The sequence below is a fragment of the Gorilla gorilla genome, chromosome 12, assembly GCF_029281585.2.
Source record: "Gorilla gorilla gorilla isolate KB3781 chromosome 12, NHGRI_mGorGor1-v2.1_pri, whole genome shotgun sequence".
Lineage (NCBI taxonomy): Eukaryota > Metazoa > Chordata > Mammalia > Primates > Hominidae > Gorilla > Gorilla gorilla.
In genome coordinates this window covers 48,448,506-48,473,380 of record NC_073236.2, presented here as the reverse complement: position 1 = coordinate 48,473,380, position 24,875 = coordinate 48,448,506, and the positions used below count along the sequence as shown (strand labels likewise).

The 24,875-nt window shown below is 45.4% G+C and overlaps 1 protein-coding gene across 3 annotated transcripts in view; it reads right to left on the bottom strand.

Annotated features, from left to right (window-relative positions):
* The window catches only part of ACOXL (acyl-CoA oxidase like), a 389,165-nt gene that overhangs the window by 262,410 nt on the left and 101,880 nt on the right, over nucleotides 1–24,875 (bottom strand). For all 3 annotated transcript variants that reach the window (XM_055378293.2, XM_055378295.2, XM_031008100.3), the window contains exon 10: nucleotides 17,260–17,294. In XM_055378293.2, the coding sequence (XP_055234268.2) occupies nucleotides 17,260–17,294 (35 nt within the window). The remainder of the gene's footprint in view (nucleotides 1–17,259; nucleotides 17,295–24,875) is intronic.

Here is a 24,875-nt window from a genome sequence, read left to right as displayed (position 1 = left end):
TACATCTGACTCTCTGTTCTGGTTACAAACATCTCTCTGTTCAGCCTGCTGGTGCATACATACACTCTCACAGCTGAGGACAGATGTGGCTAGCAACGCCTTGTGAAGCAAATGTCAGGCAGCAGACTGCTACCACAGGCTCACACACCTGCAGGTGACATCACCGAGCTTTATCTTTCCCCAGAAATCTATTAACATGCAGAAACAAGTGTCACCCAACCAAAACCCACTCTTAGAAAGCATTGGCCTCATCAGCCTGAGAAGGGAAATGACAAACGAGATGCGGAACTTCCACTTAGCTCCACGTCTGTCTCGGGGGTAGGAAGGATCCCCTGTTCCCCACCCGGATTCCCAGGACACCTGTTCTCTAACATCGAAAGGATGTCAGATGCAGCCAGAACAAACAAAAGCTTTGGAGAAAACTCCATTTCCTGGATATTGCCTTTTTCCTTTGTTTCAGGGAATTTTGTCTTTTGTAGCAAAAAGTAGCTAATACCAGTGAGTTTTCACTCATTTCTTGTCCCCGAAACAGATATCTTCTTTGGCTGTAACTAGGCAGATAGCAAGTACTCGATATATGTCCAGAGCACCTAAAAAATGATACATATCTGAGATGCACTTTAAGTTACCCTAGCCAGCATCCAGGCATAGTGGCTCACATCTGTAATCCCAGCACTTTGGGAGGCCGAGGTGGGTGGATTGCTTGAGGCCAGGAGTTCAAGACCAGCCTGGGCAACATGGCAAAATCCTGTCTCTACAAAAAATACAAAAATTAGCTGGGCGTGGTGGTACACGCCTATGCTTCCATCTGCTCGGGAGGCTGAGGTGAGAGGATGGCTTGAGCCTGGGAAGCAGAGGTTGCAGTGAGCCGAGATCAGGCCACTGAACTCCAGCCTGGGCAACAGAGCCAGGCCCTGTCTCAATCAATCAATCAATCAATTAATCAATAAAAACTATGTTAAAAATAAATAAATACATAAGATACTCTAGCCAGAGATAAAAGGGGGGATAGGGTGAACTAAAACTGTCAAAATGTTGATAATTGTAGAAACTAAGAGACAAATAATAGGAATCCACTATGCTACTCTCCCTCGTGTTTAAAATTTTCCACAATAAAAATATTTTTTAAACGTGTAGCAAGATTTCCAGTTGTTGGCCCAACCCCTCTTCCTCCCATCCTTGGTAATAAAGTCCTAAGTCTGCTCATGTAACCTACTCTTCTCTATGGAGCCACTAACTAACCCAATCACAGTCACCCCAATGCTTCTTGCCTTTGATGGCCTTAGGAATGCACAGATGGGTTTATCTGGCCAATGAGAGATGAAGGAAAGTCTCTTGAAGGGTTTCCGGAAAAAAAGTTTCCATGCTGCTAAAAAATGACATATGGGAAAACATGGGTCCACCTTTTCTAAATCTTCTACATCTATATGTGAGAGCAAGAACCTCAGCAGCCATACTGTGACCATGAGTGAGTCAGTCAAAGACAAAACTGACATATTGAGTTGCAGAGAAGAAAGATCAAAGCAACTCTGGTCCTTGAGGTGTCACGGAGCCCCTGAAATAACCACCCTGAAACTGCCCCACTTCAGGAATCATTAAGAGAGAAAACAATCCACTTCCTGTCTACAATAGTTAAGCCAGGGTCATAGCTAAAGGCATCCTACCTGATACGAAATAACTGTTTCATGAATGAAGAATGAATAAGACTCCAAAGCACAAAGAATTGTCAGATAGTCTTAACAGCATCATCTGAGTCTTAGAAAAATCAATGTCCTTGGAATCCCATACAAGAGTTGGGATTTACATTGTATATTCTCTTTGCACACAAGGTCTTCTGGCTTTCACAGTAGGTCCCCCTTCTGTACCGGGGATACATTCCAAAACTCCAGTAAATGTTTAAAACCAGGGAGAGTACTGAACCCCACTGCCAACCAGACATATTCCTGTCCATGTCTTCCACCCACAAATTTAATTTCCATCTTAATTAAGTGCTTATCACCCCTGTGGCTGTACCTTTTACAGTTTGAGGTGTGACAGCAAAACTAGCACAAATTTCTTTTTCCTTCTTCACAATTTCACAGGTAGAAGACTCCTTTCTGTAGATCTTAGCAACCGCAGCATATGATTGCTTTTCTTTTCTTATGAAGTCGAGAACTTTCACTTTTTTACCTAAAGGAAACACTTTACGGCTTCTCTTTGGCATATCCCAATTGCCAGCATCACGACTCTTGTGTTTTGGGGACATTATGAAGTCAAATAAAGATGACTTAAACACAAGCACTGTGACACCATGACAAGCCATCTGATCACTGAGACAGCTACTAAGTGACTAACGGGTGGGTAACCTGGACAAGGGGAGGATTCCATTCAGGATGGGATGGAGCAGGATGGCTTCAGATTTCATCACATTGGGAGGTGAAGCCAGCTGGATTTCCTGGGTCGAGTGGGGACTTGGAGAACTTTTCTGTCTTAGGAGAGGATTGTAAAATGCACCAATTAGCACTCTGTAGCTCGGATTGTAAAATGCACCAATCAGCGCTCTGTAGCTAGCAAGAGGATTGTAAAATGCACCAATCAGTGCTTTGTAAAATGCACCAATCAACGCTCTGTAAAATGCACCAATCAACGCTCTGTAAAATGCACCAATCAGCAGAATCCTAAAAGTAGCCAATCACAGGGAGGATTAAAAAAAGGGCATTCTGATAGGACAGAAACAGAACATCAGAGAGGACAAATAAGGGAATAAAAGCTGGCCACCCCAGCCAGCAGCGGCAACCCGCTGGGGTCCCCTTCCACCCTGTGGCAACTTTGTCCTTTTTCTCTTCACAATAAACCTTGCTACTGCTCACTCTTTGGGTCCAAGCCATCTTTAAGAGCTGTAACACTCACTGCGAAGGTCCGCGGCTTCATTCTTGAAGTCAGCGAGACCACAAACCCACCAGCAGAAACCAACTCCGGACGCAACATTACTCAGGATGGCACACAATTTAAAACTAATAAATTGTTTCTGAAATTTTCCATTTAATATTTTCAGAACAAAATTGACCACAGGTAACTGAAACCACAGAAAGTGAAGCATTGGGTAAAGGGAAATTACTGCATTTCACAGTACATATCGTATATTTTATTTCTTTGACAAGTAATCAGATACATCCTTGTATCTTCTCCTGTAAAGTTGCTTTTTGATTTGTTTGGTGCATTTTCTCAAATCGTATCTCATATTCACAGCTCTGCCCAGGTCAGCAGAGATTCCTAATACACTAGAAAGAACACAGTCTTTATTGAATGGCTATGTGGCCTCGGACAAACTCCTCAACCTCTCTGAGCATTAGTGCCCTTATCTCTAAAACAAAATTAGTAACACCCATTTTAGGGGCTATGACAGTTAAATGAGGAAGCGTTTAAGCAATATGTCATCTATAGCATTGCACACTGATGTCTCCTCCACATCAAGACTAGTTTTAAGGTCAGGAATAACTGTTGCCAACTGGCAGAATCAGTTTTTTTCTTCTACCCTTGCTTTCAGGTATACAAAAAAGATGTAAGAAGTATAAAAGATGAAACAGAATTTTCCTCCATATGAGCAGTTTTGTCTCCAACACCTAATGTTTCCTTTTTTCCTACCTACACTCATCACAGAAGACATGTGATTTAAAAGAAGACTCTCAAAGGTTTCCTTTCAAACAAGACAAGTCCCATGGGGTAGGTCAATTCTCTCAACTGGGACAGTTTCTTAAAGCAACAGTTGGTAGCTTCCTCCCCAGGGCCATCTGCTGGCCATCAGGTGGGACAGATTCCAGGGAAGGTGGAGGTGGGGTGCTAGGCTGAGCAGAGCAGTAATCTCTGCATCCTTGACCCCATGCCAGAGGACAGGGGCCACTGTCTCCTTCTCGTTTTCAAGGGAGAAAATACAAACTGGTCCCTCTGCTTGAGAAGGGCCACCTCTCCCTTGGGTTAAGCAAGAGCTTTCCAGATCTCTGCCAGGTGGTGGCCCTCAATGGCCTCTGCCACATCATCCCTGCACCTGAAGTCTCCTTAATGCTCTTCCATAAACCTACTCAGTCATTACTTAAATAGGGAAATTTTCCATGAGCATGGCCTGCCCTTCCAGCCCTGACATCTCCAAACAGCACTTTATCGCCCTGCTGGTGGAGAGCAAACAAACACCCTCCTTGGGGGCTGGGGCTGAATCAAGGCTCTGAGCCCTAGGGAACCATCCCAGCACCCTGGGTGGTGTTGGTGACACACTTTGGGGAAAGTCTTCTGCTGGGAGTCAGAGGCCTGAGTTTGAATCCCCAAGTCCACCTGGTGTGGAACCTCCACATCCTGCCTCCTTCATGGAGATGTGGTAGGTTCTGCCTGGACGATCACAAAGAGGTACAGGCAGAAGATGCCTGGAAATTGTACCAACAATGCTAATCATATCCTCTACCCACTGTGCCTGCAAATGTCTTCTTCCCCCTCTCTTCTTCCCCTCAGAAGTTGCTGCCAGCCCATGCTGCACAGCCTGAAGGGCAGGGCACACCCTCCCCACACATGCAAACAGACACACACACACACATGCACACACACACAGACATGCACACACATGCCTTGGAGCATCGAGTGCTTCCTTTATCACCCTTAGGTTGTGATAGTACTCCCACCAGGGTCACCAAAGGCAGACATGGTGTGCTTTTACCCTCATTTAGTCCATGGAAGAAGCTCAGTAAGTATCTGTTGAATGAACAAATTAATCTATATTCAATTGAAATTAAAAAAAAAAAAACAAATGTCCTAGATTTCACTTCATTTTCCTTTTAAGATTAAAAAAAAGGAGAGGAGAGAGGAAGATGGGGAATAGTACAGTCAAGGTAAAATAATTAGTTCCTTTCCAATTATCTGTTGCACTTTGTAGATTATCAACAAGGCAGGGCCTTCCCCCATGCCTGCAAACCAAACAAGAAAGGGCCTCGGGCTGGCTCTAGAGGGCAACAGTGAGTCCTACTGTGCATTTGTGTCTCTGTACCATTGCACAGACAACCGTAAAAGTGGATTCTGGGGGATCTTCCGTTTTGGAGGGACTACTCTTCTCTCCCACCCACTAGTATGACTAATTGAAAGCTGATTTAATTTCTATGTTTAGACAAACAAACAAACAAATAGAACAAAAATTATCACGGAATATTGAAAGTATTTTATCAACACAAAAACCAACATGCATGTGAGCCTTTTAATCACAGATTTGATTCAGCCTATGCCAGCTGAGCACATGATACCTGCCAGGCTCTGAAGATGGAAAGAGGAATAAATACTGTGCTTACCGTCAGGAGCTCTCGGTCGAGGACAGTTTCTCTACCCAGGCACTTTTCCCATTTTGGGCCAGATAATTCTTTGTTGTGAGCAGCCGAACCAAGCATTTTGGGATGGTTAACAGCATCCCTGGCCTCTCCACCGTAGCTGCCAGTCAGTAGTAACCTCCCCAAGTTTGGACAACCAAAAATGTCACTAAATGTCTCTGGAGGCAAAATCACCATAGTTTAGAACCACAGGTATTGGAGGAGGATATTAAGTAAATAGCCACCAAGATGGACCACCCTGCCCGAGGCCCGGCACTCTGGACCCAGCACATGCTGGCACTGGAGGGGATGCAGACAAAGAAGCTTGTTCTCTGGAGGAGGAACATTGTGGACCCACGGCTGCTGACATCTGAGTGTATAAATGTGACTCTCCTTCCGCTCCAAGCACCCACATACCATCTTCACCCACCATGGGCTCTAATGAGGGTGGAGATTGCCTTATACAACAGAATAGAGCACTTGGACGAGCAGTCAAGTCTGCCTCATGAAAGACCAGGGAATGGCAGTTTATAGGTGGACTTCTCTGCATGGCACTTGGGGCTCTACCAACCTCAACAGGAAGCAGAATCTGAGTGACAAACCACCTCAGGAAAAAGAAAAAAAAGCTGCCTCATCACAACTCCTTCTGCATTGGCCACAGCAAACAGGGTTTGTGCTGCCCCTCCAGGGGATGTCCCAGCACCCCCACAGGCCCAGTCCCCCGTGTGATGTAGAGGCTATAGAATGTTCTTGATTTGTAAGTAGTTTGAGCCACATAAGAGGCCAAAATGTGATTCATACAGCAAAAATTGCCTATAAATGCAGCATCTTGGTGACTGAGGGAGGCAGATTAAGAACTTTCTGTGGCTAGTTTAACAGAGCCCTGGATTACGTCTTGCCAATTTAAGCCGTTCATTCAAACTTGAGAAACGCCCTTCAGGAGGAAGTCGAGAGCCTGAAGCTGGGCTTGCAGGTCAGGCCACAGAATATGAGCCAGGGAGCCAGGTCCCCCACGCGCAGCCACCAGAGAGCTCCCCGGTGTCCCTCTCAACAGAAACACGAGCAAGACCTTGGTAGCCCCCCCTCCACCACGCCATGAAATGGGTAGGCACCAGCCTCAGGCTTACTGTCAAGCGATCCACCAGGCCAGGGCGACATGGTGCCAGTCAAGGGAATATACAGAAGTCAGCAATGGGCTCTAGCCCTGCAGTAGTTAACCCTGTGCCTCCCCACACCCAGCAGACCTGTCACAAACACCAGCCTGGACAGTCGCCCATAGGGGTCTCCCACTGACAGAGCTGGCCTCCCCTGGCCCTGGCAGAAGGGCAGCTCCTCTCAGTACTCCAGGAAATATGCTGGGGGCTTCCTCCAAGCTCATTCTCTCTCCGTCCTGCTCTCTGCCCTGCACTCAGCGACATTCAACCCAGTGGGAGCTGGAGTGACTCCGGCTATGTTCACCTCTGCGGCCAGGACAGAACATGGAGTGCCTTTCTCACTGGTGAGGTCTGGAAACAGCTGCCCCCCATTTCCCGGATCTCTGGGAGAGGCCCGCAGACCAGAGAGTTTTCCAGGTGGTTCAGATGAGCAATGCCTTCAGGAACATGACCTCAGGCACCTGTATTTCACGGAGGGATGTCATCCCAGTGCCCTGAGGGCTCTCAGGACCACAGACCAGAGCACTGGTTCTGCTCTGCAGCCACCTTGCAGTGAAAAACAAGGTGGTGCCTCAGGCTGCACCACCCCAGCACGAGGGCCTCACTGAAGCACCACACAGTCTAGGGCGTCCAGAGCTGATGGAAGACCTGACTGCACCTGTGTTGTCGTGGAACGCCTTAGAAAGAGGAATGGGCTAAACTGAGTGCAGTCACACAGCTTGCAACCTGCCTTCATTGAAAATGACAATGTGGCTCAATGTGAACTCAAAGGCCTCACCCTGGGCACGTAAAACAAGTAATTCCACATGAAGAACCCCCTCAAACCATACCCAGAAGCACTTGGAAAAAGTGTCAACACGGCCTCAGACACGGTGTTCTCACCTCAAAAAAGTGATCCAGAGACTCCCCTATCTTAACTCTCTTTAATTCAAGTTCACTGAGCATAATTTAATTACAATAAAATTCACCTGATTTAGGTGTCACAGTACTATGAATTTTGGAAAATATATATAGTCATGTCACCACCACAATCAAGATTTAGAATCTGTCCGTCAGCCCCCCAAAATCCCTCACGTTGCTTTCTAGCCAACCCCTCCACCCACCTGGTGAGTACGGGTCTGCTTTCTTCCCTATAGTTTGCTCTTTTCCAGAATGTCACGCAAAAAGAATCACACAGTAAGGGCACTTTTGAGTCTGGCTTTTTCCACTCAGCAGAATGTCTTTTCATTGCTGAGTAGTATCTCACTGTGTGGAAGTGACACAGTCTGTTTACCCACTTCCCAGTGGAAGGACATTTGGAATTGTCTTCAGTTTGAGGCTACTATGAATGGAGAAGCCATGCATACACGTCTTGGTGTGCACTAACGTTTTCATTTCTCTCCTTTAAGTATCTGGGAGTGTAATCTCTGGGTCTATGGTAAAGGTATGTTTAACATCATAAGAAACTTCCAAAGAGTTTTTCCAAAGTGGCCGTACCATTTCACCTTCCATCAGCAATGTATCAGAGTTGCAGTTTCTCCACATCCTCATCATCACTTCATATTATCAGGGTGGTTTTTTTGTTTGTGTTTGTGTTGGGAAGTTTTGATGAGGGTCAATTTGATGGTATTGAAGTTTTAAGCCATCCTAACATATATGTAATGGTATCTCATTCTATCTTAATTTGCATTTCCTTAATGACTAATGAGGGTGAGCATCCCTTCATGGTCTTATTTGCCATCTATGCATCTTGTTTGGTGAATAATCAGTTCGAATATTTTTTGCCCATTTATTAAATTGAATTGTTTCATTTTCTTGTGAAGGGGCTGTAAGAGTTCTACATACTCTGGATACAACTTCTTTACCAGATATGTGTTTTACAAATATTTTGTCCCCACGTGTGGCTTGTCTTTTTATTTCTTTGCAGTGTTTTTCAAAGAGCAGCTGTTTTTAATTTTGATAAAATCCATTTTTGCCAACTTTTTCCTTGACAGTTCATACTTTCTGTCTGAAGAAAGTTTTCTCTAAGCCAAGACCACAAAGATTTTCTTCTATGTTTTCTTCCAGAAGGTTTACGGTTTTAGGCTTTACATTTAGGTTCATGATCCATCTTTGTTGCTTGTACATGCTACAAGGTATGTGGTATGGGTTTTTCTTGGTTTTTGAGTTTTTATATGGATGTCCAATTGCTCCATTTATTTAAAAGATTATCCTTTCTCCACTGAATCATTTTGGCACCTTTGTTGAAAATCCATTGATCATTCATGTGGGGTCTGCTCCTGACTTCTTCCTATGTCCCATTGGACTACATGTCTGTCCTTTTGCCTACATGTCCTATAGTCTGCTCTTGATTACTGCAGCTTTACAGCTGCAGCTCTGAAAATGAGGTACTGGAAGTCTTCCAACTCTGTTCTTTTTCAAAATTGCTTGGCTGGTCTAGTTCTGTTTTTTGTTTGTTTGTTTGTTTGTTTGTTTGTTTTTCTCACTCTGTCACCCAGTCTGGAGTGCAGTAGTGCAATCGTGGCTCATTGCAACCTCCACCTCCCGGGTTCAAGCGATTCTCCTGCCTCAGCCTCTTGAGTAGCTGGGATTACAAGCACATGCCACCACGCCTGGCTAATTTTTGTACTTTAGTAGAGACAAGGTTTCACCATGTTGGCCAGGCTGGTCTCGAACTCCCGACCTCAGGTGATCCACCTGCCTCAGCCTCCCAAAGTGCTGGGATTACAGGCGTGAACCACAGCACGCAGCCTAGGTCTTTTGCCTTTCCATAAAATTTTTTGAATTATCTTGCCAATTTCTACACAAAATCTTACTGGGATTTTAATTTGAGCTGTGTTGAATCTCCTGATCAATTTCATGTGGATGTCTTAGTCTTTGAAAGTAAGGGAGGGGTCATTTTCCAGGGGGATATCATTCAAGAAAGACTAACCAGTTCCTCCCAGACCTGCGGACACAGTATGGCTTTGTTAAATGGCCTTGGCTGTAAGGACATAGAGGGGCACTTGTGGAGGGAACAGGGATGCCACCTGCCTTTCCCACCTGTTGCCTGAGGCAGACAGGAAGGAGAAGAAATAGAGCTAGGCTCTGACCTGAGAAGCTGCCCTGAGACCCAACAACAGAAAAGAGCATGGAGCATGGTTCCTTGATAGATCTGAAAAGGAGACGATAAAGGGGGGCTGTTGGAGGGTGAGTTCACTGGTCTGCGAGAGAGAAGGGAAGTTAATCCTCCATGGGAAATAGCAAAAGCAAGGGGTGGATGTGGCAGGAAGCTCAGCGTGAGGAGACAGCAGCGTGAGGAGTGAGGTCTGAATCCCGTGCTAAAGGTCAGGATTCTGCTGTCTACACGGGGAAGCCCAAGGGGCCTTCTTAGTGGGAGGGGCGTGGTCAGATCTGTGTTTGCAAAAGATCCTCTGGTCACTGGTCAGCAGGCAGAAGGCTCCCTGGAGACCACTGTGTGGGTGTGGCAGCATACATGTCATGAGCAGGTTTGACTGGGAAATGGCCACGTGGTCAGAGCAGAAGGCACCAAAAGCACAAGGCCACCAACCCAAAGGAGACAGGGGACTAAAGGGGTATAGGAGAGGCACAGAAAAGACACATCCATCTGCTACATTAACCTCTGGACCCTGAAGGGCATTTACCCTTCTCCTAGCAAATCCACAGCCCCATGCCACGCTCTGACAACCACCCTCGGCCCTCAAGAGTCTCACTAAGGAAAAGTATATGACTTGGGCACCCCGTGAATATTCATAGGCTGCCATTTAGGGGCAATATTTTGTGTTAAGGCCATCAAAAACGCAACCATCCAAAAGATGGCTTTGTTTTAAGATTATGCCATTGGGGTTGAATAATTTCTTGGCAACCCTGTGTATATCTGGTTGAAGCCTCACTGTGAAGTCTGAAAAAGAGACAGATGGAACAGTCTACCAGAGAGCCTCAGTGACAGAAACAACTATTCCCTGGAAGGGGAAAAAAGGGCAGAAAGGCATTTTTGTTTATTTTTACAAAATTTGGAGGAAAACGGTCTCCTCAGCTGTCTCCACAAGATCAAACCAGCCCCAAATGGGAGTTGCTAGGTATTTGCCAACACTTGAAATCAAAATCCAATAGGCCTGATGGCTGTGGTTCTGGTCTTTTCCTCCCTTTTGTATTTCAAGATGGCAATTTCATTTGCTCATTGATGCTGCTTTTTCATTCAATAAGCATTCTGATTCATCTATGAACTTCAAACTCTGCTTCTAATCTAAATCAGAACACAAAAGTACACAACCCCTTCACTTCTTCTAGGCCATCTGGGCTCATTCTAAACAAAAACACGAGCACAGTCTCAGAATGAGTGCTTAATCACCCTGGGTCTGTACTTTGTTGTAAAGGCAGGCCTCCAATAGTCTAGCTCAGGACGGTCACACTGTGTGCAGTTCAATCACACGCAGGTTCCCCAACTCTCTCTTTCCCCGTCCAGCCCTCGAGGGATGCCAGGGCCTCTTACGGGGCTGGTGACTATAACTCCCATATTAGGTTTGGGCACAGGCCTGAACAGGATACCAAATTTAGCCTTTCTTAGGTGAGAAACCAATAGAAAGAAGTCAGTTGTGGGAAAGAACTGCATTTAGACTTTGCTTAAGAGTCACACCTCTGTGGACCTCCATTTAACTATCACAGAACCTGCTTCCTTCTTCGTTTATTAAAGAAACATAACTAATGAAAAAACAAAGCAAAATCATTCTGTTAGGAATTAGTTCACTGCTCTCATCCTCCACTATCACGAGCTCTTCTTAGAAATACAAGCATAAGTGACATGTGCAAAAATTCCACGCATTAGTTCACATGTTCTCTCCAGTATCAGACAAGTGAGAGCCAAAGGTGTGATGCTCACCTCTGAGCCTGTTTCCTCTTTTATCTTGGCCCAGGGGTACTCACCAGGAGGGAGCAGCCTTCTTCACTCTGCTGCACTGGGTCAGGCAGGAAGAACATCTAAACTCTCTTTCAATCTTGTAGAAAGAGAAAAAAACAAAACACCCACACAGTGGGGAAATTGTTCCCCACTGTGTGGGTGATGGGGCCCCGAGAGCTGTTATCTGCAAAGGGCACTTCTGGGGGTTACCCAGCTGTCACCACTGTGTGGATTCCACCCGAAAACCTCAAGCCAAACAGTGGGGAATGAACATCAAGAGACAATTTTCCACTCTGTGAAAATGGCTTGACTTTACAAAAATAAATTAAAGCGCCATGATAATAAACGAAACATGAGCAGGACCTGTTGTTAAGCGCGCAGGCAGTCATGGCAGAGGCTCTCCTTGCTTGGTACATTTACACCATCGAAATATGATGATTCTTTCTCTGCTTCCTAACCCCTCAGCTCCCTACCCACATGCTCATATGAAGACACACACACACACACATACACCCCACCCAACACACACACACACACACACCCCTCTATACCACAGACAGATCTGGAATAACTGGTCTAGCAAGAGTTAGAGGTGTCTGGGGTCAGCAGTGGAAGTGGTTGGGGTGGGCATGTGTTACACTGTGTGTGTGTGTGTGTGTGTGTGTGTATGCATACTTGCATGCTCACATGCAGGAGGATGGTCTCACCCTGAACGCTGTTCATTTGAATAAAAGAGAGCTAACAGCTGAAGCACCACTGCATATGCACGCAAACAAAATCAGGCCTCCTTTGGGCCTCAAGTCCTCTGTTGCCACACAAGAGCACCTCTAGCTCTGAGGCAATCCTGACCCTCTGTGTCTGCAGCAGCCTGAGAGGCACTGCTGGCTGGCCAAGGTTATAGGATTTTAGTGACTTCTTTCCCTCCTCTGCACATTCATCTCCTTTAAGGCCCCCAAATCCATTCTTCTTCAAGAGTGAACCCATCCTCCCAGTATTGTCATTTTGGAACCACGTTTTCCTGTCCCCCTTTCCTTCATCCCCTCTTCTGTCTACTAAAGGAGTCTGCTGGGGCTTTCCCCACCATCTCTCTTGGTCCTGACGCCCATGTTAGAATTTTGGAAGCAGATCTGATCTGCTTCCAAATTCCAAATCTGGTCTTAGATTTAGAATCTAAAGTCTCAAATCTTGATGCCAAAGGTATCCCTACCCACACAAAGAGGACCCCTTCCCTCAACTCTGGCATCTGGGTTTGGGGTCAACATGACAAGGAAAATGGTAATCGATAGGAAAACAGTATGGCCCCTCCTCAAAAACTTAAACTTAGAATTACCATAGGATTCAGGAATTCCACTTCTGGGCATGTACCCAAAGGAACTGAAAGCAGGGTGTCAAAGAGATATTTGTACATCCAAATTCATAGCAGCATTATTCACAACGGCGAAGAGGTGGGAGCGATCCAAGCGTCTACTGATGGATGAATGGAGAAACAGAATGTGGCCTATACGTGCTACGGAATATTATCCCATAGAAAGGAATGAAATTCTGGTACATTCTACAATATGCATGAATCTTGAAGAATTATGCTACGTAAAATAAGGTAGTCACGAAAAGGCAAATGCTGTATTATTCCACTAATATAAAGTCCCTAGAACAGTCAAATTTATAGAGACAAAAAGTAAAACGGTGGTTGTCAGGAAGCGGAGAGGAGTTGAGGAAGGAAATGTATTGTTTAATGGGTATGGAGTTACAGTTTGCAATGTTGAAAACGCTCTGGAGATGGACAGTGGTGTTGATTGCACAGCAGTGGGAATGTATTTAATGCCACTAAACTATACACTTAAAAATGGTTAAAATGGTGCTAGGGTTTGCATGTGTTCCCTCAAAAATTCAGGTGTTGAAACTTAATGGCCAACGTGATGATATTAAGAGGTGGGGCCTTTAAAAGGTGATTAAGCCATGAGGACTCCTCCCTCACGAATGAGAAGAAGACCCTTATAAAGAGGCTTCATGAAGCCTTCCCCTCTTGCTCCTCTCCCTTCTGCCACGTGACAACACAGCACTCCTCCCTGCCCATGGCTGCAGCAACAAGGCACCATCTTGGAAGCAGAGACCAGGCCCTCACCAGACAACTGAACCTGCTGGCGCCTTCATCTTGGCCCTCCCAGGACTGTGAGAAAATAAATTTCTGTTCTTTATAAAGTACCCAGTCTATGGTATTTTGTTATAGCAGCACAAACAGACTAAAACAAATGGCTGATTTTATGTTAGGCATATTTCACCACACAGGAAAAAAGTAATCAACTAAAGGATAGAAGTTTCAGCCAATCCAAACAAGCAAACAGGATTTTTAAAGAGGGAACTCAACCAGAAACCTACATCCCTCATCTTCCTCCTGCTGGATGAGGGGAGAGGTAGGTGGCCAGGCTAGGTGTAAGAGGGAGCAGAAGAGTCACAGTGGCCGGGCGTGGTGGCTCACACCTGTAATCCCAGCACTTTGGGAGGTAAAAGTGGGCGGATCCCTTGAGGTCAGGAGTTCGAGACCAGCCTGGCCAACATGGTGAAACCCTGTCTCTACTAAAAATAAAAAATTAGCTGGGCGTGATGGCAAGTGCCTGTAATCCCAGCTATTCGGGAGGCTGAGGTATGAGAATTGCTTGAACCCAGGTGGCAGAGGTTACAGTGAGCCAAGATCATGCCACTGCATTCCAACCTGGATGACAGAGCAAGACTCTGTCTCAAAAAAAAAAAGAAAAGAAAAGAAAACAAAAGAAGAGTCAAAGGGTGACCTGCAGGCTTCTAAGAGAAAAGATCAGGTCCTCCTGTGGCCGAGGGGAAGAAAAGGCCTGACCTGCAAACAGCTCTTCAGTGACACCTCGTGAAGTGTCATCAATTCTGGGAAAATGGGGATTTCCCAGAAGGTAGGTTTGTCCCCACCACAAATTTACAAATGTTGTTGTACTTTCCAGAATGTTAAAATCAGAATTCCTTAGATTTCAGAAGTAATTTTTGGAAAACACAACCCTTTGATCGTCCCTTCTGCGTTTCCACAGTACTGAAGATGTCAGTCCGCGAGCAGGTCACATGCTCCTCGGTAAGTCTCCCCAGCTTGGCTTGTGTGAATCAGACATTCATATTTTGTGAGAGGCCCAGCCAAGCCTAGAAAGTCCTCATGCTGTCTCTCAGTTACTGCAATCACTTTCTAACCATTCTTTCTGCTCCCAAAGTCTTCAGACTCCTCTACAGATGACACCAGCTGCTGCAGGCAGCCTTTTGTGAATACCGGCTTCACTGGGCTACCACTCGCTCCCTGGTCCCCAGATCCCAAGGTCGATGGTGAAGGACCTTGGACCTTGCAAGGCAGCCTCAGGAGATGTCTTCACTTTCCTTCCCTCAATCTCATCACTTTCAGTTGTCACTTCTCCCACTTACTGAGATTTTTGTTTGTTTATTGTTGCACTTATGTAAATATCCATGATATTTGTTAATTGCCCTGCACTTAACACCTTAAAGGTTATAAGGACAGCCTGGAGACAAACATCTCTGGAAACACAGCAGGGGGAAACCACATGTGCTAGGATGTCTCCTGGGAAGAGCAGAGCACAGAACGTGGGGGCTGGAGCCTAAAGAGGCAAGCTCATGTACAACAGACAGCTGCTAACTTCCTCCTTGCATTTTGTCCAACTCTGCAGGGCTTGTTTGAGGAGTAGGTTCTAAGTTTGGGGTCAAGGCTGAACTACAGAAGAACTACAAGTAGAACTACAGAAGCAATCTGAAGCTGCCAGGATCCACCCCACACCTCCACGCTCTCCCCAAACTCTGCCTCTCCTCCACAGCAATGCCAGACAGCAATTTAAAGACTATTTGTTCTGAGAGACCCATGTTATCAGCCTACCAGGGGCATCTGCCTGAGTCAGCTGGGCTTCCCTGCCACTTTCACAATTTGGAGGAATGAGGATGGTTTAAGATTTCCTTCCCCTTAGAAGCCTACATTGGCCAGGCATGGTGGCTCACTCCTGTAATCCCAGCAATTTGGGAGGCCAAGGCAGAAGCATTGCTTGAGTCTAGGAGTTCAAAACCAGCCCTTGCAACATAGTGAGACATCATGGGGAAGGGCAAGCTTGTCACTGAACTAGAGCAAGATCTTAGCTGTCCTCATTCTGAAGCAGTCTACCTTGAGAACATTCTAGAAAAAGAGGCTCCTGCAAGTTCCGGAGAGAGCACTTCCATACCCACCGCACCGCACCATACCACACAGTTGGTTTTAGGGTTAGGGGTCCGTGTGCGCACCATGCTTCTTCCTAAGTGTGCCATAGCTGTGTGCCTCAGCAGCTGCAGCAGCCTGGCTGGGGTTACAAGGGAAGAGCACCCGTCTGCAGGACACCACACTTTTGTCGGGGGCATGCATCATGCACTCATAGGACCGGAAACATACAAACAATTGATGGGGTTCAGGACACAATACACTAAAAAACGGCACCTTGGCATTTGAGAAAACAGCAGAAGCAGGAAGGTCACTCTCACCTTCCCCTTCCCCTCCGCCCCTGATACAGGCCACAAAATTCTCATTTGAGAGGTAGCCTCCATATACCCAGAGAAAACAAACATACTTATCTCTGAAGACACAGGACCACAGAATCTGAACAAACAGGCTAAGTTTGTTAAGTCCCCAATCCCCTACCCAGTTTATCACCATTAGATCATACCCTCTTTGTCCAATTATCCATCTCTACAACTGTGCACTTCCCCATCAAACTAACATTAAAAACATACAGGTTTCTCTGTTACTTTGGGTCTTTATTTCCTTGTGAGAGCTCCCATGTTATATAAAACTTATATTAAATAAATGTGCATGCTTTCTCTAGTTAATCCGTCTTTTGTATGGAGACTCAGCCATGCACCTAGCAATGGGCCAGGAAAATGTATTTCTTTCCCCTCCATGATCTTGAGCCTCTCTGGAGCAGTTTCTTTCACAGGTCTCCAGAAATGTCCCACATGAGAACCTTTCTTCCCACAGGCTCATTACAAGGGCTCAAGTCCTCTCCTGCCCTCTTCCTGCTGTAACCTACATGGCTCCCCCCCAGCTTTCTAGCTCTCAGGTATTGCCTATGATTGCCCAATTCACATGTATATTGAAACCATGTATACACTTGTTATGAGCATTTTTAGGAGGCAAACTTGTTTTGAAGTCAGGTGACTTTAGGTTGACTGTGGGCAGCTGAGCAGACATCCCCAAGCCCGAAGCCTATGACCACAGGGTGGCACTTTGGGAGGCTGTGAGCACAGTTTTTGTAAGGATAGGAAGGATCCTGCTTATTACCCCTCCACTGGGGCTGGATCTTACTTTAACATCTCAATGCATTTTGACACATGCAAAGGGGAAAAGGTTGATATCAACACAAGAAACAAACATTTTTCATAAGTGTAATACAGTAGAGACCAAGGCAGAAATCATGAAGCAAGACAAAAATAGGGCTTTTTGCCACTGTCAGACATCCTAAGACACAGAGAGAGAGGCCTGGCATGGGGGGTGGCGAGGGCTTCACAGACAAGCCCTTGCTGGGTTTCTCTCTGCTGGGACTCACCTCTCATGCAGGGCATCCCCGTTTTCAGAGACTCTTTAAGAGTGAGAACATTACCCAGATAGTGCTTCTGTGTCATGCCCTAGAATATCCCTTTTTTTGTTTGTTTTGAAATAAATGTGCTATCTACCACCATGTTTTCACAAAGACCTCGTTCCTCTAAATAGCAATGTGCTCTTGCCAATCAAGCAACTAGAACAATTCCATCTGTGACACGGACATCACAGGAAAGCAACCATCAAAAAAAAGCTCAAAATCTGAGACATAAGCAAACCAAGAGCTATAAACTGGTAAGGATAATTCTTAAAAGAAACAAAAATGTAAACATTTACCTGTGGCTATAGCGAATGGCTATCGTCAACCCAAGCTGTAATTAAAAAGAGAGAAAAACAAATTAAGTAATATCAAGAGTATGCAGAATTCACACAAGAAAATTAACTTGATACGGCCAATTACGTTTTAAAGATTTTCTAAAATGCCCTACAGCTAATGCTTCAAAAATAACACATTTTAATGACAGATATTTAGTTTCAACTTAGCTCTTACAGATAATTTGTATTTTGAAAGTCTTACAGAGGCGTAAAATATTTAGTTGTGGATTAGACAGGAGGTGTCTCTCAACAGGAATGGCTTCCAAAATAGGGGTCTTTTAGCTCCAAGACACAGTTGTGAAAGGATGGGATTGCAGCATGTAGCTGATTCCAAGGTTGGCATTAGGAGAACACGCATGTAGCTGATTCCAAGGTTGGCATTAGGAGAACACGCATGTAGCTGATTCCAAGGTTGGCATTAGGAGAACACGCCCACACATGGTGGGATCCTGGGAGCTGGTCCCCCCTCTATATTCTACCCTAGAGTACCAAGTGGAGCCCAGGCCACCTGGGCCAGAGTCTCCCTATGTGGATCATCACAGCCTTCACACTGATCCCATAAGCTCAAGGCGGGCAAGCCTCAGCTCTGAGCTCTGAGGTCAGCAAATAAATTGAGCCTGAAATTCATGTGTGACATCAAGATATGGTGCATGCAATTGCTGGGCACAGCAACAAGTGGAGGTTGAGGTGAAGCTGTGATTTCCTCTTTACTCTGCAGGGATGATGAGGAAATCTCTCAGGCATAAGTGGGGGTCAAATCATATGACAGGGGCCCTGGCTAGTTCACAGAAGGGATTACAAGGGTCAGGCCAGCCAGTCAAGTTCAGCTGCATCAGCAAGTTATTGAAACTGTCAGAGCCTCAATTTTCCCAACTGTAAAATGGGCAAAATTATTACTTCCTCATAGAATTAATGTAAGGATGAAGGAATTTTTATGTATTTGTGTGTTTGTATCTCTGTGTGTGTATGCGTTGCCTATTGTGTGATAGGAAAAATTCTATAAATAATAACTACCACTAATAGCACTATATACAGGCAATACTCCATTTATCGAAATGTTAGTACATTCCAAAATTTAATTTTTCAATGAGTTTTGGGAACTTTGAAAATATTTCATCATACAACAAGTGATGACCAGGTCAAACATGCCTATGTAAGTTTCACTAGCCCATTCACGAGGTCAGGAGATCAAGACCAGCCTGGCCAAGATGGTGAAACCCCATTTCTACTAAAATACAAAAAATTAGCCAGGTGTGGTGGCGGGCACCTGTAATCCCAGCTACTCAGGAGGCTGAGGCAGGAGAATCGATTGAACCTGGGGAGGTGGAGCTTGCAGTGAGCCGAGATTGCGCCACCGCACTCCAGCCTGGGTGACAGAGTGAGACTCCGTCGAAAACAACAACAACAACAACAACAACAACAACAACAAAAACCTAAGCATCATCTGAATATCATTTCTGTAGCCAAAGTCTAAGTTGCACCTTAAGCTTAAGATCCCCAAACATCACTTATGGTTCCCTTGATGTTGGTCCAAATAGGATTGGGTGTGGAAGTAACATTCATGGTGCTGTCCCAGGTGGTGCAAGATGATAGGAGGATCCCCAGGCTGTGGGAGGGTGAAAGGGGAGGGAGAGCTATGAGAAGAGAAATGGTTGAAATTAAAAAGTCCAACGCCACTGCCCAGCTCGACGTCCTGCAGAATCCCCCAGATACTGTTTGAATAGCTCGGCTCCAGAATAATTCAGCCATGCATACCACTGCAGGCATCCAAAGTACAGGACCAATGAGGGCAAGCCATCAGCAATCAGAGACTTATGTTTGCAAAAAGAACAGCTAAAAGTGAAGGTATGAAATATATAAAATCAGGTTGATTGCACATCACAATCACCTGAATTTTTCAATTCTCTATCTCAACTAGGAGTAAGTTTTCTTTGAAACCTAAGCAAACAGAAGAGGAAGATGCCTCAAAGACAATCAAGAATTTGAAGAACAAGGAAGAAATTACTTTGGGAAAGAAATAAAAGTAGAAACTGTAGACGGAAGGTCAGGATGAGCAATTTACAGATTTCACATGCCGGATAACTTTACGTTTCCTGGGATTAAAACGTTCTGGCTTACAGTGAGGCTAATTATAAGATAATTTTACTGACTGAATATTTTGATAAGCTTTGGAGTACAGTTTAATTGGTGGCTTTTCCACAGTTGAAAGATAAGCCCTTGCTGGAGCAGGGAGAGGAAATGGGGTGGGAGGGACAAGAAGAAAAAAAAAAAAACACAGAAAAAGTTGTTCATGACAGCTGTGCTGGTTAAAGGGGGCTGGGAGATGAATGTTTCACAAAGGTGAATTTCGATGAAGGGTTTTTATGAGTCTTTTCCTGGCTTCTGAATAAAATATGTTTTATTGTCATTCTTAAAACGACACTTTGTTAAGGATGAAGGTGTGAATCAAGGAAACTCCAGTGGACAGGGATGGCTCAAACCAAACGACAGAGCAGCCAGGGCTCCTGGCAGGCCTCTGCATGAACAGGACCTGCAAGGGCACAGGACAACTGGGGAGGGGGGAAAGCCTCCGTGATGTGGGAACCCACTTCCAGGGTGGATGGGAACAGGGTATTTCACAGTCATTCTGGAAACATGGCTGAAATGTAACACAGAATACACTGGATCCAATGAGGAAGGCCTGAACAAAGGCTGGAACAGTGTAGAAAAGTTCTTGTGGGTCTTCCCTTGAAACCCCAGGTTGGAACAGACCAATGAGGCAAATGAGCTGTGTAAGAAGCTTCCATATGTATGCCTGCTCTTCCTTATTCCTACAGAGAAAGCAGGGGAGGTAGAAGAGTCTCTGGGGTTTCTGTACCATAGCAAATGCCAGGTAGAGGGAACTGTGTGATCTGCTGAGAGATGAGATGCTTTTCCTCCTAGGCCTTAGGAACCTCCATCATCTAGTCAGGCCTTTCCAAAGCCCCTCGCCCTGCTCTGATGCATCAGCAACTCAGAAACGCTTTAAGCAAGTCTCACCACTGCCTGTGTGTGCGCACACACACGCACACACACACACATGTACACTGCACACACACATATTCACACTAGTGCACATATGCACATTCACACGTGTGCACACATGCAGGCACACACACATACACTCGTCCACATTCAGACATGCACACGCACACATGCAGTCTTTTAGTGCTTGTGTGCATGTGTTTATTCACATGTGCATACACGCATGCATATGCAAGCACACATACATGCACACACGTGTACCACCGCATGTGCACACATGCACACTCATATATATGTGCATACACACACTCATCCACATGCATGGATACACTTTGGCATTCAGAGAGGCTCACGGAGCCCCTCAGACAAAAGGAGGCCTCAGACAATTGACCCCTTTGTTGCTGGTCTCAGCAGGGACCCAGAAGAGAGAGGGGAGGGAGGCCCGTGGGTTGGCCCCTGACCCTGGCCCAGCCAGGCTGAGGTCCTGGGACATGGAGGTCAGTGGGATTTTGTGCTGCCCTCCCTGGGGAACACCCCCCACTGAGGACATACTGTAAGTATTGCCAGAACACACTAAACAAACTCCATTCTGAGTACTTCATTTTAGATTTACACAATTTGTTAGTATCAAAATTAAATCACATTTTAATGGCAAGGAAAGAGTAATTCAACATTTCAAAATTTTTCCTGCCACTTCAGCTTGAAAATGCTCCTTTTTTGGAACAGCTGACTGAGGCAGCTGTTTTGCATCAAGTTGGAGGGGTTTCCATATGACCCAGGGAGCTCAGACAACAGGCAGACCTTCCTGCATTAAAGGGTAATCTGAGAATAATTTGCCATAAAACACCCAGAAGTACACCAGCTGTAGCCAGATATGCGCTATAAAGCACCACATAGATTTCATGGATCTTGTAAAATAATAATAATTTTTAAAAACACATTTTTTAAACACATTATAATTTTTTTAAAGAAAGGAATGGTTTACACTATCTTAGAAGGCAGCAAAGAGATTCCCTTACATGTTCACGATTGCTACTAAGCACCACTTCCCAAATGCCCACTTGACCAAGGGTCCCTGTGTCCCTATGTCACTGGGAATCCGATCTTTTGCAGGTACCCTGGACCTCATGGTGAAGATGTGCTCTCTCACACACGGCTGCCAAGAGCAGGTGAAAAGGAGAGACCAGGAAGCACCGGCTCCAGTCTCCCAGCTCCAAGTCCAAGTCCAGAACTTTCTAGGCCTGGGACAGTGGCACACTCCAGGGCCCCTGTCCCATGCTGGAGGGGCCATGACCTAGGAGCCAGGTCTTTTCACAGAGGAGGCCACCAACCCACCAGCAGCCTGATGCCTGCACTCCCAATTCTTCAACGAAAGCTGGATAATGGGGTTTTTTATTATGAAAATTTCCACGTTTTAAACTAATTTGAATATTTTTCAAATACAATTCAAGCCAAACAAAACATGTCAACAGGATTTGGCGAGGGGGCCGCCCGCCTGCAACCTGCCTTGCACCCTGCCTGCTGCCAAGCTTATATCCGGGTCTGCAGATCTGAATCTACGCGTAGGCGACAAATCTGGAAAGAGCCTGCCTATTTCTTCCAAGGCTTCCCTCCCTTTCCCATGCTTGTGGGAAGCTTTTTCTTTACTTTTCCTTTTTTCATTTCAAAGGCCTAAAGAATTGTACATCACAAAACAAACACTAAAAGAAATTGGTATTTGTTTTTCTTCTGTATGGTTTTAGTGTTCCTGTCCCCTTTTCACAGAAAATATGGAAAAAGAAACGTGAAGGGAAGAAGAGGCATGACATGGGCAGAATACCACGCAAACAGGGCCATGGCACCCACAGAATACCACTCAGACAGGGCCACGGCACCCACAGAATACCACTCAGAAAGGGCCATGGCATGCACAGAATACCACTCAAACAGGGCCTTGGCATGAACAGAATACCAAACAGGGCCACGGCACGCACAGAATACCACTCAGTGCCACAGCACACACAGAATACCACTCAAACAGGGCCAGGCAGGCACAGAATACCACCAAAGAGAGCCATGGACACACAGAATACCACTCAAACAGGGCCACGGCACCCACAGAATACCACTCAAACAGGGTCATGAGATGCTGGCAGCAAGGACATGAGGACTGGAAGAAAGTGATCCACAGGACAGATTTCTGTAACCCCTTCCCAGGTCTCCTTCTAGCACTGCTCTCTCATGATAACAAGCAAGACCAGCACACTACCCCAACAGCCCCCTCCAGGGCTGGTCGTCCCCAGGCACCACCCCAGATCTTACTGATTCCATGGGCCTGACTCTCAAACCCTATCACACCCACCACAGCTCACTGGGTCTCTGCCACGGATGTCTTCCTACAACTTTCTTAGGTACTTGCCACTTCTGCTGATAAGCTAATGATGCTTAGAGATGCTGGTGGAAGTAACAGTGAGCTTTGTGGCCAAACCCCGACCTTTCCAGCCTGTTTCTTCATTGTGAAATGAGGATAATGTTACCTACTCCACAGGGTTGTTTTAGGCCCATTAACTTTGACCTCAAAAACGAGGACCAGTAGTATCAGTCTCCCCTGGGAACTTGTGAGAAATGCAAATTCTCAGGCCCAAACCCAGACCTACTGAGTCACAAACTTGGGCATTTCAGCTGGTTCTACAAGAGTCAAGTTTGAGAGGCACTGAATGAGATGATGTACAGAAAGAACTGAGCAACCTGCGTGGTACTGACAAAGCTTTTATTAGCTGCCAGATAATGAAGACGCAGCCCAAAGTGAAGCCTTTCATATTTTATGTCCTCTTAATGTCATTTCAATGTTATATACTCAGCTTCAGGCACCATGATGATCACCACGAGTTCAGGCCCACTGGCAGGTCTGGAGGACATGAGGCCTCCTGGTGCTCACGGGAGACCAGCAGGGAGAGGTGTCTGCACTCTGCTTAGATGCACAGTGCTGTGGACAAGCAAGGATGCAGCCAGCTTCCTCAAGGCCAAGGGCGAGCCTTGGAGCCTCACCAGGCTGCAGCACGCTCCCCTTTCTGTGTTCCTTTCTGTCATTCCACCAAAAGAGGAAAAATACAACAAGACAGGGAAGAGGAGGAAAAGCAGCAACGTATTTTCACTATGGAGCTTACTTTATGATGTTACCATTCCTTGATCCCTTGGGATTAAATTTAAAAAAAAACCTAAAGAAATTAAAGAAAAAGCCACACTTAAGTTAAAAATAAAAAGGAAGAGATAAATATAATATGTAGGCTCTTTCCAGATTTGCTGGAAACCCAGTAATTCATATCTGAAATTTTCAAAAGCCGGAGTCTTGGTTAAAGACTCCGGAACCGCTGAATTCACTCCAGGTAGTTCCTCTCTGCTGTTTACAGCTTGTCAATGAATATATTTTTCTTAGGCTTAGGTTTCAAACAAAAGAATTATGCACTCTAGTTCCTTTGCTTCTCTTGATAATGAAGGGTTGGCTAACGGATAATATGAATAAACCACACACGGTGTTTTCCTAGAAAGCTGAAGTCCCTTAAAAGAAATTATCATGACAATGGCTGTGGATTCTGTGCATCCCTTACATCCCAGAACACCTCACACTCTGGAACATTCAGTGGTAAATAACCACTTAAGTGATTCTTATTACGTGTCAAATACCACTATTGATTATTAAGTCAGAGGAGAATCAGCCAGAAGAGGAGGAAGAGGACAAAGAGAAGAAAAGGAACCATGAAAGGACTAAGGGGGAAAAAATGTGACACCCGCAAACATGGTCAGTAACAAAAACGTTAGGGTATTTCCAAGGTGGATTTGGGGACATTAAATACAGGAAAGTGCAAGCCCACTGATGGGCTGTCACAGCAGCTCAGAGACCTCATCTCAGCTTGTGGACCCCTCTCACCCCCAGGCCCTGTCACAGTCAAGAGTCAAAACCCAAGACATCGCTTTTCAATGTAAGACCACAGAGAGTTTAAAGGTATTCAAAGAAAGACAGGAAAACACTTTTTCTCCTTAGCTTTCAGCTACCTTTTCCTCGATTGAATTCTTACCCTCCAAAAATTCACAAAACAAGTAAAAAAAATCCTCCACCCAAGCATATGAGGCAGTCCATGAAATACAACAGTAACTGCTAAAAAGAGTGCAGGAGATCTGTTGCAGGGAAAATAAACAGTATTTTTAAATCAAGCTGTTTATTTTGAGATAATTGTAGATTCGCATGCAGGTCTAAGAAATTATATGGAGAAATAATACAGAGAGATCCCAGGTACCCTTTATCCAGTATCTCACCATGGTAACAGCTCACAAACTTAGCACAATATCACAAGCAGGATACTCCCCTGATAAGAGTCAAGCCACAGGACATCTCCATCCCCGCAAGCATCCCTCACAGAGACCGTGTGTAGCCACACCTACTTTCCTGCCTCCCCAGCCCACTCCTTAGCCCCTGGCAGCCACTAATCTGTTCTCCGTTTCCATAATTTTGTCATTTCAGGAATGTTATGTAAATGTAATCATGCAGGATGTAACCTTTAGGATTGGACTTTCTTAGAATAATTCTCTAGAGATTC